Consider the following 17,413-nt stretch of genomic DNA (forward strand, 5'->3'; position numbering starts at 1 on the left):
CATCCTTTCCATCATTTGTTCTTTCCCCACTACATCTAAACCCCATTTTCATACCTTTAAGAATGTGCAAGACTGTGGGATAGGGTTTTACAACCACGCCTGTGTACCTCAAGATTCATACTGGGTCTAAATATCTGGAGAAATAATATGGCTACTGTCTCTTCAAAGTTAATCACTTAAGTGGAAATACATACCTCTATGCATTCTTGTTTTGAATAAAATAATTTCTGTATAAAAGTGGTATATTATGAAACATATTTGGAAATCTAAGTTTAACCAGTGAATATAGGTGGATCTGCAAATAAATGTCAGAAAAATTCAGAGCATAACACTGTAAAATTAAGAATGCTGATGAAACTTCAGATTTCACTACTTTTCACTCTGAAGAACAGCCCAAATGTGTGATTATATTCTTAATTTGTTTCACATTTCAACATAACAGAACATTTTCTATTTTTTCTTTGTGCAAAAATGTGTAACCCATATCTCAAAAAGGTCAGTTTATATTAATACCGGTGGATGCTTTTCAAAATTCGGATGAAACGCAGGTTGAAGAAAAAAGATTAATGTATTCAAAAGAAAATAAAGCCGTATGAGGCAAGGCTTGATGTCAACTCTTGAGCATCTTTTACTCCATGATTAATAGCTTTTCAAATAAGTAACAAAAAGAACGTACCATACCTGATTTTTTATAGTGGCATATCTTTTCAGGTGTTTTATAAATTGTGGCCGAGAAGTGTTCCGTGCAATTATAAGAGCCATACTTCCATTATTTATTCTGAAATTAAACATTTGCATTTGACATGAAGAAGTTTATTAAGAGACTTCATCAGAAACCACTCCATATCATTTGTTATAACAAAATAATGTTTACTAGAAATATTGGGCAAGATAGCTTAATCATCAACATATTAAATTTACCTAAAACTCTTAAGTCATATCTTGCTGTGTTATTGTTCAAATGATGCAGGTTTTCAAATTAGTTTTACTAAACCATTTGCTTCCTTCACAGCAAGTTCTTACAACAGGGCTCTTTAAAAAATAAATCATCATGCATCCTGTTCACATATAAAGACAAAATTTTAAATCCACTGTAATTATTTAAAAGATGTATTATAAAATAGTTAACATGTACAAATGGTATACACATAGCTCAACATTTTCTAAAGTCTAAAGTGTGATTTAAATATTTATTTATGGGCAGAAGGTCTAAGTGACATAGGAAATGAAATAAATCAAAGTGGTCCAGGGTGGACGAAATGGAGTGAGCAACTGTGCCACACATGTTCAGTTAAATGACTGAGCATTTTAATCTTGCCCAACAGTTCCATCCAATATGATAGACTGGAAATTCAGAGGTGTGATTTAGTGCCAGAACAGTCACGCACAAATGCATTAGCTTAAGAAAGCAGTTTGCAGAATCCATGCAAATGACTTCAAGCCTGATTTCAGTGCAAACATGAAGTTATCCCAAGAATAGTGACATGAAAAACAGCTCTTTAAATCTTATGAAAGCTCAGGTTAGAGCTATAAGGGGCCTTAGAGATTATCTCATTGTTTACTCATTTTATGTAGAAGAAAAAGATCACAAGAGTGTAAATGATTTGCTCAAAGACAAAGAGAAAAAGGAAATGATCACCAGCCCCAGAGCTCTTAATTGCCAGAGTTCAGTGTTCCTTCTAGCTATTGTGCCACCTCTCTGCCTTCAGAAAATGTTCAGGGTAGTGTTATTGCATATCTTTGTTTTTTTAATTATGTAATTTCATAAACATGAAAAGTATTACCTATGTCTGCTTTTCAATATATACTAGTAATTGAAACCTGCTCAATGTGCCTGGCACTGTTCCAAATGTCTCACATAATTAATGCATTTATTCTTAGAATATGTAGAAGAAAATTAGTTCCTATCAACAATTTGCACTGAGGTTATTTTGCAGTATATTATATTTTATCATAGGGAGAAAAAAAACTGAAAGTAGGAGCTCTGTTCTATTATCCTGAATCATTCAGAAGCTGTATCTCTGACATCTTCTGTCACTGAGGCCTGGTCTAAAGGCCTTTAGAAAAACAGGTATGTTTTGACTATAAGCCATAGAAGAAATCTATAATTAGTCATCCTTTGAAAAGTTCAGCAATACTGATTAAACCAGGAAGGTCAGCGGTGGAGACCCAGGCAAGCTGAACATTTATGGAGTTGCTTTGAAAGCGATATTAATCAATTGCTCCCAAAGCAGCAGGACTACCTCCCTTGGAAGTCCTTGAGCTAGTGGGGTTAGACACACACTGTCTCAAGGCCTGCAGGATGCAGCTCCTGGGCCAGCTGACCACATCTTTGTGTCCAGCAAAGGAAACTACATTTGGGAAGCATACAGCCATCTAGGATTTCTGAGGGTGTGGAGAAGAAACAACCAAGCTCAATTTTTGAATCACACAAGCTTCAGAATCCTCCTTCCAAGTTTCAGCACTAGACATACTTAATGTGAACCTTGCCATCTGGGTTTTTATTATTAAAATTGTTAGCTTTTCTTTTTTTCTCTAACATTGGATACTTCCATGTTTATTACCTTCATAACAATTACCAAGGAAGAATCCCTTTTCTAGATGTTAATGTTATGGTTAAATATTTTATAGGGAAGTTGAAACTAATCATTAAAATGTCATAAACTGCCAAAGTACAGAAGTAATCCTTTCATCTCACTTATAGGGGAAATCTAGAATTGATGTTGTTATAGTTTAGATGTGGAATATCTCACAAAGCCCCACGCATTGAAGGCTTGGTCCTTAACTCAGCAATGTTCAGAGGCTTTGGGAGGTGACTAGATCACAAGAGCTCTGATTTCATCTAAGGATTAATCCACTGATGGGTTCATAATTGAATGGACTACTGGGAGATGGTGGAAACTGTAGACAGTGTGGCCAAGTTAAAGGAAGTAGGCCACCAGAAACATGCTTTGAAAGAGTATGTATTGTCCCCTACTCCTCTCCTCTCTCTCGCTTTCCTGGCCACTATGAGGTGAGAAAATTTCCTCTACTACCCTCTCCACCACAATGCTCAGCCTTACCACAAGCCCACAGGAATGGAGCCAGTCAATCATGTACTGAATTCATGAACCAAAATAAATCTTTTCTCTTTTAAGTTGATTTTCTCAGGTATTTTGTCACAGCAATTTCAAACTAACACAACCTTATTTTACAACAGTCATGATCCTTTTTTCTATACAGGATTGGGATTTGGAAAAGATATTTTTAGACTCATAATGGACAGTGGCTCAAAAAATATGTAAGAGCAATAATGTCTACACTCTGTGGATGAGATTTTAAAAAAGGTCTCAAAATTTATTTAACTGAAAATGCGCATAGTGGAATTCTATGCCCCATAGTTCGCCTTAAGAAGAATTGAAGTGCTTCCTTTAAAGTTTCAAATAAAAGCACATATTTTTAAGGATATTTCTGTTTGCATTAAAATAGAAAGATACATTCACAAGAAACATTAAAATGTAATGTTTTCACCAACCAGTAAATAAATACAAATAAACAAAGCAAGAAGGGTAGGCACAAAATAACAAAATTAAGTCAAGATAACCTAAGGAATATGATTTTAGCCTCAGTGATAATAAAAGGTCAATGATTATCTGGCAAATTTTCAGTTCAACAGTTTTTCTCAACCTACTGTGATGACAAATCCTTCAAAAACTCTAATATTATGCTAAGAGAGATACCTATTAGGAAGTTTCTAGATAGCCAAGGGTAAACTGGGTATTATGAAAGAAAAAAAATGGGTTTATAAAAAGAATATCAATGACTCAATAAAAATGTTTACTAGGACTGGGGTTGTAGCTCAGTGGTAAAGCACTTGCCTAGCACTGTGTGAGGCCCTGGGTTAAAACCTCAGCACAGCATGAAAAATAAATAAAGGTATTGTGCCCATCAACAACTAAAAATATTTTCTAAAATACTTACTAACCTGGTATTAGGTGCCAAACCTCTGGGTGCCACTGAACACAGGCAGGGAATTGCCATAATGCTGACATTCAAGAACTGACCCTGGATCGTTTGCCATTGATCATTATAGTCTAAAGGCAAAAAATGTGATTGGTTACTTTCCTCACCAGAGCACAATGCCAATACAACCTGGCTCAGGTCACAAGGAGGTGCTCTTGGACTTACCGGATTTGAGTGATCCCTGTGCCCTCCTGAAAGAGAACAGACAAAACATGTCATACACACATGTTCATGGCACCCATTAGGTACGAGAAAATTAGAGAACCCATCATTGCATTTATTTAAGATTTTCTTAAGCTGAGGATGGTGCTACACATCTGTGATCTTAGCAGCTTGGGAGGCTAGGCAGGAGGATTAGGAGTTTAAAGCCAGCCTCAGCAAAAGTGAGGCACTAAGCAACTCAGTGAGACCCTTTCTAAATAAAATACAAAATAGGACTGGGGATGTGGCTCAGTGGTTGAGTGACCCTTAGTTCAATCCCCAGTACCCAAAAAACAAAAACAAAAAGAAAGATTTTTCTTAAATAGTGAGTAAAAATATGTGACCAATTTTGTCCTGCCAACATGATAATGTTGAATGTGCTAATCCATCTAATGGTAGAAGTGTATTGTAAGGAACAATAATTTTCAATTGTTTTAATGAGTAGAACACTTCCTCAGTTTGACTTTGATTAATATTTGTTTTCCACACTAGACTAAAATTCTTATGAGAGGCAAAATTGTGGGTTTTGTTTGGGTTTGAGATCATAAATATATCCAAATTGTCTAGCATACAGTAGGCACTCAAACAGCTGTTGAGTGAATAAATGAAGGAACACATGACTGTTTCTGAAGACAGAAGCCAAACTACATGCTTACTAGAACATGTAGGAGTCTATGATTCTATACTCTTGACTCTTAGTATATAAGAATAATAATCTAAGATCACAGGTCTAGTAGATTATTTCAAAGTGTTTTATGCTTTAAAGAAAGATGTTATTACATTGAGTTTTAACTTACAATTTTGGATCATCCTGAGAGCTGTTAAGTGGTAAAAATGATATTTCACAATCCTCTGGCCTAAAATAACAAGATTTGTTATTAGTAGTCATTGACCTTGGGAAACAAAATTCTTGGTTTAAGAAAAACACTTACTCAAGCTTTGTCAGTGCCTTTATTACAGCAAAATCTCTCCGTTGGTTAGGGGACATCCATCGATATTTTTCTGCCAGAGCCAAAGTTCTTCCACCAAAGCCAAACATGGCTGAAAACCCAAAGCGAAGAAGCTTGCCAGTGGTACTGAAGGTGCAGATATCAACTGGCTGTATGTGCCCTGAATATTTGTATTGAATATTAGTCAGTGAGTGAAGTCTGTCTAGTTATCAAAACAGCAAACATCAGAGACCACATTTATTTTTCTATGTGATAGTATCTCAAGGTACTGTGCACCACAATGAATACCCTTGCTTTCTCTTCATCTCTCTTTACCTACTATTTAAACATCATTTGTAACTTTTTGAAATTCTAAGTGAAAAACCTAACGCAGTAAAATTTGCAACTCATTAAAATTTCAGATGAAATGTGATGGCGAAGTAGATACACAAAGTAAACTTAGATTTGACCGTAGGTTTTTTTTTTTTTTTTGGGGGGGGGGTTGCTGGGGATCGAACCCAGGGCCTTGTGCTTGCAAGGCAAGCACTCTACCGACTGAGCTATCTCCCCAGCTCCTTGACTATAGTTTTGCATTGCATATTTCTAAAATAAAATGTTTTAAAATTGGGATGATTAATAGACTACAGTTGTGTTCTGGTTACAATATTCTTCTCATAATTTTTTTTCTTCTAACATAATCCTAGTCCTAGAATCTTGGTTCAGTAAAACAACAGTCTATGCTATATACCCAAATAATGTCCATGGATTTTTCTTGATCTAGTTGTAAAGTTGTGGTTTTGAACATTATTATAGTATGTTTTCTATCCAGCTTATAGTAAAGCTTCATTTACTACTCTACAAAACAATATTTTGAATAAGTAATCCACATAGTGAAGCCTTGCTAAGTGACTTCTGGGTTTCAGTCAAACATTTCTCTGCTTTGAAAGACAAAGGACTTGCCATTCTTTAGATACATCTGGCAGAAATAAAATACTGTTTCTTACATAAATAAAAACTTCCTTATGAAACAAACTTCTTTGGAAGAATTCTTACCCATTATAATGTGCAAAGTTGCAGTTACTACGTGAGGGACCCCATGAAGAGAATGTGCCAATATGTTAGTAGATCCTGCCAAAGCAATTTTAAAACATGCGCTATCAGTATGGCATATGTTTTAAATTAACATCTGCTCTTATTTTATATAAATGTCACTATGTAATTTTCAGACTAAAAATTAATGGAAATTTATAACATCAGAAAAGTTAATGAAAGAAACATTTAGTGGAAGTATAGCTTTCCTCTGACTGCATAAATGTACATCCAATATGTACAGCATTATTTGTTGAACTTTTAAATGACTTAAAAATGAGCAAACAGTATATGGTTCCTACTTAGGTTTTTAATTATTGTTATTATAAATATAAATGTCCCATTTTTCTACCTCCCTCAAATGCTTGCTACATTAAACTTTAATGAATGGGTTTTTAGCTTTTATATCAAAATGGGCACCAACAACAGAAGGGTTACTCTGGAAAGTAGAGACAAATGCATAAGTAAGTAAGAAAAGCCAAATGATAAATAAGACAAAAATTCAATATTATAAAGTCAAAGGCATTCTCTAAATATATTTAACGAGCCTTAGAGATAAGCTCCCATCTAAATGGAACTCCTTCCTATTATTTGAAAAAAAAAAATGTTATCCTATGTGAAGTATTTAATTTTGTGTTATTTTCCAAAGTATGAAAATCTGTATCTGAGACAGACAATGAGAAATGAGACATTTCTGTCTGTCTGAGACAGAAAATGAGAAATCAATTTCTCATTGTCACAATCACGATAAATTTAAGACTCACAAGAATTTTTCCCCACCAGCCTACAGAAGAAAAGAGTTCCCCTGTAACATCTATGTGGGACTGAAATCAGGTACAAAGGCCTGTTTCAGAAAGAGAAATACTAACTAGATTCGTTCATTTCCAAGAGGCTAAAAGGGGTTAAAGGTACTAAAAGTAATGAATTAAACTACAGTTTTTCTTGCACTAAAGAACACAGAATAGAAGTCCAATAATAGTTGAGAGCTACAAAACCACGGGTATGGTGTGCTATTTACCAAGGCAAAGCCTGCTTCTGTGTTGGATTATCATATGCTTCCCTATTACTAATTAATTACATACTAATACTAATTAATTACTAATTACTAATGCAAATTAATTACTATACTAATAGTATTACTATTAATTATTAGGTTTTATCTAAGCATTACTCATTAATAACCATATTTCAATTACTAATAACATACACATAATTAAAGCAGACCTCTAGTAATAATGCAAAGAAAAATTTACATTAACCAGCTCTTAATTAATCAGTTCTTAAATTGATTTCAATTGATTCACCAAAAGGAAAGCCAGGTTCTCTCTAATACTTATTATCAAAGTATGGCCCACAGTGAAGCAGGAATGACAACACCCAAGTGCTTAGTAAGACAGTGGTGACCATCAGGAACAGTACAAGGATGCCCACTTGAACCCCTTCTAGAAGGGGTTTGAATAGAAGTTCAAAATAATACTGGAAGTCCTAGACAGAACAGTTATTGAGAGAGAAAGAAATTAAAAATTGGAAAGGAAGAAGTTAAATTGTCACCGTTGCTAGCAACATGATCTTATACATAGAAAACACTAAAGACTTTACCTAAATATTTAGAGGTAATGAACAAATTTGGTAAAATTTCAGGATATAAAAATCAACATAAAAATCAGTAGTGTTTCTATATGCACTTACAACAAACAATGTGAAAAAGAAAGAAATAATCCCATTATAATACCTGTCCCCCAAAAGTACTTGAATAAATTTATCCAAGGGAATAAAAGATCTTTATGCTGAAAATTACAAAATACTGTTGAAAGAAACTGGAGATGAGACAAATAGATACCTCCTGTTCCTGAACTGGGAGAATGAATATTGCTGAGGTATCCAAATACCCAAAGTAGTATCTCTATAGAAATTCAATGCAATCCCTATCAAAATTCTACTGACTTTTTTTTAAAAACAATAGAAAAAAATGTTAAAATTCATATGGAACCACAAAGATCCCAAGTAGACAAAGCAATCTTGAGCAAAAAGAGCAAAGTTAGAGACATCATAGTACCTGACTTCACAATATACTATAAATCTATAGTAATCAAAACAATAGGGTACTAGAAAAAAATAACAGACACATAATGCTAATGAACAGAACATGAAGTCAAGAAATACAGATCTTGAGTATTTATGGTCGACTGATTTTTCTAGAAAGGTGCCAAGAAAACACAATAGGGAAAGGATGGTGTCTTCAAAGAAACTGGAGATATCCACATGCAGAAGAATATAATTAGACTTTAGTCTCACATAACACACAAAACTCAACTCAAAATGAATTAAAGCATTAAATTTAAAATCTGAAATTGTGAAACTACTGGAAGGATTCATGGGGAGAGAAAGGAAGGAAGAGAAGAGGATGTGTCATTGACTAAAACATTGACCAAATTGTATTGTTATATTGAATGCGTGTCTGAATATGTAACAACAAATTCTACTATTATGTATAATTATAATGAATCAACCAAAAATTTAAAAACAGGAGGAAAACTCCATGCCATTAGTCTGAGAATCTTTTTGGATGATCCTTAAAGTACAGGCAAAATATAAAAATTAGACACCTGAAGTTAGAGCAAACTAAAATTTCTACACATCAAAGGAAACAATCAATACAGAGAGGCAACCTACATAGTGGGAGAAAATATTTGCAAACCCTACATTTGACCTACATCCAAAATACAGTCATATATTACTTAATGTTAGAGATGTGTTCTAAGATATGTGTTTTCTGACAATTTTGTCACAATGCATGGTGTACCACACAACCTAGAAGGAATGGCCTACTACACCTAGGCTGTATTGTATAGCCATTTCTCCGAGGCTATAAACCTGCATGGCATATACTGTACAGAATACTGTTGGTACAAAGGCAAGTGTGCACCTAAACATTCTAAATGTTCTAAATACACACACACAAAAAAAAAGGTACAGTAAAAAAGATTTTAAATGATACACTACTATAATGAATGCATCTACCATGAATAAGACTTGCAGGTCTGGGTGAGTCAGAATGAATGAATTGCATGAAATGAAGGCCTAAAACATGACTGCAAGTTACTGCTGACTTTATAAACACTCTTATGCTAATTTACAAAGTTCTTTTTTCAATAAATTAATTTTAGCATACTGTACCTTTTATAAACTTTTCATTTTGAAACTCTTTGCTCTTTTGCAATAAAGCTTAAAACATGAACACATTGTACAGCTGTATAAAAAATATTTTATTTATGTCCTTATTCTATAAGCTTTTATCTGATTTTTAAAAATATTTTAAGATTTTTTTACTTTAAACATATTTTTTATTAAAAACTAAGCCAAACATACATATGCATATTAGCCTAGGCCCACCCAAGGTCAAATCAGTGTCACTGCCCTTCACCTCCACATCTTGTCTCTTGGGAAGATCTTCAGGGGCAGTCACACAACATGGAGCTGTTTTCTTCTATGATAGCAATGCCCCCTTCTGGAACCCTCCTGAAGGACCCACCTGAGGCTCTTCTTGAGAGAGAAGGTGTACTCTTTTTGAAAATATGTCTATGGTGGTTTTCTTTTTTTGCTTCTTTTTTCCATCATAGATTTTTCTCATAAGCATATAACATACCACAAAGATCACTCCCTATTAATGCAAACCTTTGGGGGTTGTGGTTCATGTTTTCAAACTTTTTAAGAAGCTTATTGAGGTCTGCAAACACTTCCCCCTTCTCAGTGAATTTTCTGGGAGGTGGTTCTTTTTCTTCTGCAGTTTCTTATCTCCTGCCTCTTTTTTCAGCTGCATGTTCACTAGGTGATAGGAATTTTTTAGCTCTGTTATAATATTAGGGAACCACCATTGTATATTCATGTATATAAAACATGATTATATAGCACACTGACTACATATAAGGAAGTAAAAATAAGTCAAGAAAAAAGAACACTTAAAATGATTTTTAAATGGACAAAATTTAGAATAGTCACTTTTCCAAAAAGACATACAAATAGACAACAGGTACATGAAAAAAAAAAAAAAAAAAAAAGCCCAGTATCACTAATCAGAAATGAAATGTAAACCACAATGAGATATTGCCTCACACCCATTAGAATGGCTGTTATAAAAAGAAAAAATGTGTAGGATGTTAGGAAATAGGAATTTTATGTACTTTTGGTGGAAATGCAATATAGTACAGTTGCTATGGAAAATAATATTGAGGTTCCTCAAAAAACAGAAAATAGAAACTACTATGTGATTCAGCAATTCCACTACTGGATATTTCATTTCATCAGTATATCAAAGAGATACTGTTCATTGCACCATTGTTCACAATAGCTATGATATGGGGTCAACCTAAGTGTCTATCAACAAAGGAATGGATAAAGAAAGTGTGGTATAAGAATTAAGTGGAATATTATGCAGTCTTTAAAAAGAAGGAAATCCCATAATTTGTGATAGTGTGGATAAACCTGGAGGACATTGTTCTAGGGAAATAAGAGGCACGGAGAGACAAATGCTGCCTGATCTCACTTATATGTGGAATCTTAAAAAAAAAAAGGGGGGGTGGGGGACTCACAGAAGCAGAGAGAGTAAGGACTCACAGTACTAGGGCCTGGAGGAGGGGAAGATCGAGGAAATATTATTCAAATGGAGGTAAAATTTGAGTTAGGAAGAGTAAGTGCAAGAGATCTATTTTACAACAGTGTCTATAGTTAAGAACATGTTACCTACTTGAAAATTGCTGAGTGTAGAGTTGAGGTGTTTTCCCCAAATAAGTATGCGCATTAACGCAATCTTAATTGACTCAATTTAGCCATTCCACTATGTATACACATTTCAAAATACCATATTGTACTTGTTAAATACATACAATTTTATGTCAACTTAAAAATAGATGAGGATAAATAGTTTGAAACAGTAATTAATGGAAACAAATTAATTAAAAAATATTGTCTCTTGGGTCACACTCCAGGCATATTGAATCAGAGACTACAGTTTTTAAGATCCCCAGGTGATTTGCATGCACAGTATCTTGATGTATGGATAGAATGTATGGTCTATTAATCAGCAGTATTAGGATTACCTGGGAGCTTGTTAAAAATGCAAATTCCTGTTTCACCTCCAAGTTATGTACATGGGTGTGCGTGTGTGTGTGCACTCTCAAAGTGATCTATATGCACTCCAGGTTGGAGAACAAATGGTTTAAAACCTGTTACTCCACGGATCTTAATTCAGGTCTTTCCAATGACTTTCGACCTTCCAAAGCTTGCATTTTGGCCATCTAATTGCTAATTCATATGGAATAAATAAGAAAAATAAAGAAAAAAACTAATCAATCCACTTTTCTTCCTAATCGAACTTATGGTAAAGATTTTGGAGGATGCCATGTAATTAGAAATATTTAGGATTATCGATGGATTACAGTACTCCACGAAATGCATTTCCTCCATTACCATGGTTAATTAGGAGTAGACCATAAAAGCATTCCTCTAGAAAGGCCATTTAAAAACATAATGAAATGTTGTCATGTTCATTAGAAAATGACACATATCATGACTCAAGAAAATACTATTTATTCCCTGTGAGTTGGATGAATGCCGAGTATGTCCAAGCACAAATCCTTTCAGAATGCTAGAGTTGGATTTTATTTTTGTGTCCTTTCAGGTTTTGCAACTTTGCAACTTCTTCCTAACTCTGTAGAATTTAGCAGTGATTTTAGGCATGACCAGAAACCAGAAAATTATTTTAGTCACCTACTCATTAATGTATACCTTAATCTTTGAATGTGGTGTGTTTTTTTTAATATTCTGAAGAAAAAAGAAAAGTTCATGAGAAAGTACATGTAAAACTGCCAAATTACAGACTTCTATATTTTGTTTGAAAAATCTGAAAGATCACATTTTGTTTCAGAAAATTGCACTCTATTTGAAAAGATGTCTACATGCCAAAAGAACATGCTGCTCACATAAATAACAACGGTGTAATTTTAACATTCTCACAAAAGCTATAAATGTTCTACCTCAAGGTAAACATTTTAATTAGCCTGAAAAGTTATTTTTCTTAACACTACCAGTAACTATACCCACCACTTCCCTCCCCAGACCTGCTAAAATGTGCCAAATACAAAGTGTAAGGACAGAAGTAGCAGTTCATGTAAAGCAAGAGAGATGAAATACCAGGCAGAAACTACAGAGGTTAAAAAAAAGGAAAAGAAAAGGGAAAAAAAATTGTCCTTGGAAGTGCAAGCACTTCTGCAGAACAATTAACTTAATTAACCAGACACCATGAATATTCATAAGGCTGTTAATGTCTCCCACATCCAAACAGATAAATGTGATGTAATGACTTCCTAGTCAAGCATATCTAAAATTCTCATGAAAACAGCACCTACACTTTGGTTCTTTGCCTGAAATATCATAGAAATTAACAGTCCCTCGGCAATATTTTATTCTCTTCAAATTAATTGGAAAGCATGAATTTATTTATGCAAACTCTATAGGAATATAAGGTTCACAGCCATCAGTATGTGGATTGAGCCTTGTTTTACAACAACTGGATTGCTTTTTTATTTTTATGTTCTCTCAGGCTTTTTCCTCTATCTCCCCCTCCCCACTTTTAATCAGAATCTCTCTGTATAGTTCCTTAGCACCAGTTCCCATAGCAACAAACACCATTCCTAATGGCCAGCAGTTCAAATACAGGCTTCCCCACATCTGATCCATTTGAGTCTGACCATAATTCAGCGGCTTAGTCTGTTGGCTCAGTAGAGTAATTTACTAAACACTCTCCCTCTGGGTGTCTCTCTCCAGGAGGCAAATGGCTTCAAAGGCAGACTGTCTCCTCATGTTCAGCTTGGAAACTTCCTGCCTAGCTCTTGTTTCCATTCTCTATCAAAGCCCTGACTAGGCATAGCATCCTCATATTAAATACAGCCCACACATGACTTTCTCCTCCTATTAGATGGAATTAGGAAGCTGGAACTCCTAGCCAACAACCAGAATTTTGGCAGCATGCTGTTATCTTCTAAACAAAAAACATTACAATGGTGTTTCCACAAATATCCACTGAATATAAGATACTTTCAAAATCAGAAATTTGCTTTAAAATTAAAAAATTTAATGCTATTCCTTTATTAAATCATAGCTACTTATTAAAAACACAATCATAACTACCAGTTTCTGTAGCTAACTGCTCACTTTATGCCAAATGCATACTTCTTGGAACACCCCTGTTTCCAGTTTTGAGATATGGTGGTGAATGACCTGAGGAATTTAGACTCTGATGAAGAGAAACAGTGACTTACTAAACACATCTATTTTGCATGGAGGGACATGTTGAGAGGGTTACACTAACTATATTCAGAACTACTAAAATGACAAAAAAAAAAAGAACATAAAAAATTACCCCAAATAATTCATCCTTTTTTCTCCTTTGAATTGAGGTCAATTTGTTATCTTCCACTTATGGGTCATTATAGATTTTTCTACATGTACCTTACAATTATCAGAATATATCCTAATAATCTCCACTTTTACATTCTTGCATTTATGACTTTATACTCTCAAAAGGTATTTGGATATCTTTTGCCCTTGGTCAATTTAACAGCAATATTAAATATTCTAAAAATTGTGATTATGGAATAGAATAAATTTTCTTCCAAATGTGCATTATTTTCAGAAGAAAAATATTTTTCCTCCTTTTAGCAACAGTGCATGTTGTTTTGAAAATAAAAAAAAAGAATTAATTTCCTTCATTGTTTTTATTTAAATAATAATTTGGGGTGAGTGTACCCTATGCTATGTATTATTACGACATAATAAGCTTGCAGAAAGTTTTTTTTTTTTTTTTTTCTGAACCAGAGTCTGACTCTAGCAGTTCTCCCTGGTTTCTACTTCCTCCTGCACACTTCTGCTAATCATTCCACATCTTGCTACAAAATGAAACCCCCTAGAATAAACTCCGCCAGGTTGCTACCTTGATCTGGAGCAACCCATTGTTCCCTACTGCTTCTCAAATACAATTCAGACCCCTTCCTGTCTGTGGCCTCAGGAGCAGGCATGGTCTGGCCTATTTTGACACTACTATTTGCCATCCAATGGCCTGTTTTCTGTTTCATAACACTCCTGGGTTTTGTCTTTATTATTTTTGTAGCAAAAAAAAAAAGAAAGAAAGGAAAAAAAAAAAAAAAAGCTACTGTCATCTTTTTAGGCCAGAACCTACTCATTTTAAGGCCTGGTTCAAGTGCTATTTACTCTATATAGTCATTCTATACATTCATTCACTTGAGAAACTATCCTGCACTGTGTCAGGTTCTCTTCCAGCCACTGGAAATATGGCAGTGGATGGAAAGAAAACCAGCCTAGCCTGCTGGAACTCACCCTCTAGAGCTTGAATCCTCCTTCCAGTTGGAAGGAATCTTTGGGTGTTCAAGGTTTTCTGATTATAGTTCAATTACATGAGTTCCACATTTTTCTTGTATGAAATTAAAAACATTTTGACTGATGGAAGCTCCATCCGGATACCTCCTATCTGGTACTATGTAACCATTAGACCTTTATATGGAAGGCATAATAATAACAATTCCATCTACTGATTGTTTGAACTATGTATTGAACACCATCTAATTTACAACTACAACAAATCTGTAATGAAGTGAATATTTTTAGTCAACCCCCTTTACAGATTAGCAAGATTAGGCTCTAAGAGATTGTGCGTTGTCCTAAGACTCACATTTGCTAGTGGGGATGCAGAAATCAAGCTAGCATCTTTCAGACTAAAAGTTGGTACATTTAACGCATGTTATACTGTCTAGGTTAGGAAGTAGGAAAGGGAAGGATGGAGGAGAGTCAATTTGACATTTACGTGGCCACCCCCTTGCCTGCTGGTATTAAGCCGAGTGGAAGCTGTGCTCTGACAGGAGTTAGGATTTGGTCTGTTTCCATTCTAGCACTCTTCTGGGCTCTGAGAAGCAATGCATGGGCTACTTCACTAGCAGATCCATCTCCACCAACACAGACAACACTAGAAAAAAGAAATTAAGCAAAAGCAAAAATTTCAAAATCATTGGTAACTGCTTATAAAATCTAGACTTCTGAATATTTTACTAATCTTACATAGTCTGCACATGATTACTCATACACACATTCAATACTGTAGTATGGTCAATGGCTAAGAAGACACAAGCACTGAACAGGTAAAGTTTACTCTAAGTAGAACACCTGGATAGTTCCTACAGACAAAATATTTTTATGTTCATTGAGGCATTAAAACATTTGAACATGTTAATTCACATCCAATTCACAACTTTCAAAAACATATAGCTCTCATTTTGTTTGTTAATAATACTGTCATCTGCAATTCATTTAACACCAACCAGTCATAAAATTCAGTTAATTTTCAATAAAGCTCTGAAAAGACAGCAATAAAAATATATCATGTAAAATATGAAGCTTTCATTTAAGGAACTGCTAATTATCACCAGTACATGAATGTACTAATTGCAAATCTAACCTAGTTGTCGTTGACATTCCTGCTATATGGCACTTCTAAATGTACTGTCACTACCCTTTGATTGTAGATAATACTTCTACTTTTTTTTTTTTTTTGAGATCTTATGGAAAGTAGATTGGGGGGGAGAAAGATCCACAAAACTGATATCAGAATGTTTTTCATATTACTTCTATTTAAAAGATGCAAATAATCTTCATTATCAAAATGTCATCAATTTGGGCTGGGGAGATAGCTCAGTCAGTAGAGTGCTTGCCTTGCAAGCACAAGGCCCTGGGTTCGATCCCCAGCACCGCAAAAAAAAAAAAAAAAAATGTCATCAATTTACCCAGCAGGAGGAGGATTTCGCATTATGGAAAGTAGGTGTCACAACTCAAGGCCTACAAGGGCTAGAAGGGAATGGGACATCATGATCAGTCTGAAGAGGGGCAGCTTTTCTATTGCAGTCCATTCACATCATGGGGGCCTAACAAAAGTAGATGGGATTTTTCTAGAGAAACCAGAGATTTTGGTTTTAGGGTAAGTCTCTTAATGTATAAATACAAGCAAATAGCCTTTGTTACATTTTTAGAAAGTGCCACGCAAAACAGTGTATGGGCTATAATCAGAGAGAGATTCATTTCCCTCCTCCTTTCAGTCCCCTCACCTAGTTGAGGTCAAGATCCATGGCGCCACAAGGGCTCAGCAATCCAGATCCACTGTGTTTATAAGAGAGATCCAGCTCTTTTTTTTTTCCCCCAGGGAATTTTTATTATTTTTTATGTCTGAACTAATCCCTGATTTTCCCAATGTGAACACTGATTCAGAGAAAGGGGATACTATCTATTGTGACTTAGATATGAGGTACCTCCCAAAAGTTCATGTGAGAGACAATGAAAGAAGGTTCAAAGGTGAAACAATTAGATGATGTGAATTATAACCAAATCAGTGTATTAATCCTCTGATAAGAATTCACTGGGTGGTAACTAAAGGCAGGTAAGGTGTGGCTGGAGGAGGCAGGTCATGGAAGGCATGCCTTTGGGGTATATATCTTGTCCTTGGTGAGCGGAGCTCTCTGTTTCCTGATTGCCATATCCTGAGCTATTTTCCTCCTCTGCATCCTTCCATCAGGATATTCTGCCTCACGTTGGGCCCAGAGCAATGGAGTTGGCCAATCTATGGACTGAACCTCTGAAACTATAAGCACCAAATAAACTTTTCCTCCTCTAAAATTGTTCTTTTCAGGACTTTTGGTCTTAGCAACAAAAAAGTTGCTAAAACAGTCATCTACTAGGGACAAACTATGTGTCAGATATTCTTATCCTTTTCTATTAAATCCTCATAATTCTGTGCCTTATCCGTTGATTCCATCTTTATAAATGGGGAAAACAAAGTGTGGTTTGAACGTTTCCTGTTGATTTTAAAAATCTCCATTAAATTTCCAAACATTCTATGAACTTAGTATATATCTTGATCCATACCAGTATAAATGCTAATATATGTGTGATCTAAAAGGACCACACAAAGTCATTCAAAAACCATCTCAATTAGCACTAAAGAACTTGACTCCTACATACACAGGATGGCAACATTCAGCTCCTAGAATCTTTTTTTTTTTTTTATTGTAAACAAATGGGATACATGTTGTTTCTCTGTCTGTACATGGCGTAAAGGCATACCATTTGTGTAATCA

General features: G+C 34.8%; 1 protein-coding gene across 2 annotated transcripts in view; it reads right to left on the reverse strand.

The window, feature by feature from the left end:
* Cerkl (ceramide kinase like) overlaps nucleotides 1-17,413 on the reverse strand; it is a 134,516-nt gene that overhangs the window by 28,266 nt on the left and 88,837 nt on the right. For both annotated transcript variants that reach the window (XM_047544795.1, XM_047544794.1), the window contains exons 5-11: nucleotides 15,113-15,255; nucleotides 6,186-6,260; nucleotides 5,136-5,313; nucleotides 5,001-5,060; nucleotides 4,168-4,193; nucleotides 3,965-4,073; nucleotides 682-778 (exon numbers count right to left, since the gene is read on the reverse strand). In XM_047544795.1, the coding sequence (XP_047400751.1) occupies nucleotides 682-778; nucleotides 3,965-4,073; nucleotides 4,168-4,193; nucleotides 5,001-5,060; nucleotides 5,136-5,313; nucleotides 6,186-6,260; nucleotides 15,113-15,255 (688 nt within the window). The remainder of the gene's footprint in view (nucleotides 1-681; nucleotides 779-3,964; nucleotides 4,074-4,167; nucleotides 4,194-5,000; nucleotides 5,061-5,135; nucleotides 5,314-6,185; nucleotides 6,261-15,112; nucleotides 15,256-17,413) is intronic.

The sequence above is a fragment of the Sciurus carolinensis genome, chromosome 3 (assembly GCF_902686445.1).
Source record: "Sciurus carolinensis chromosome 3, mSciCar1.2, whole genome shotgun sequence".
In the NCBI taxonomy this organism is placed as follows: domain Eukaryota; kingdom Metazoa; phylum Chordata; class Mammalia; order Rodentia; family Sciuridae; genus Sciurus; species Sciurus carolinensis.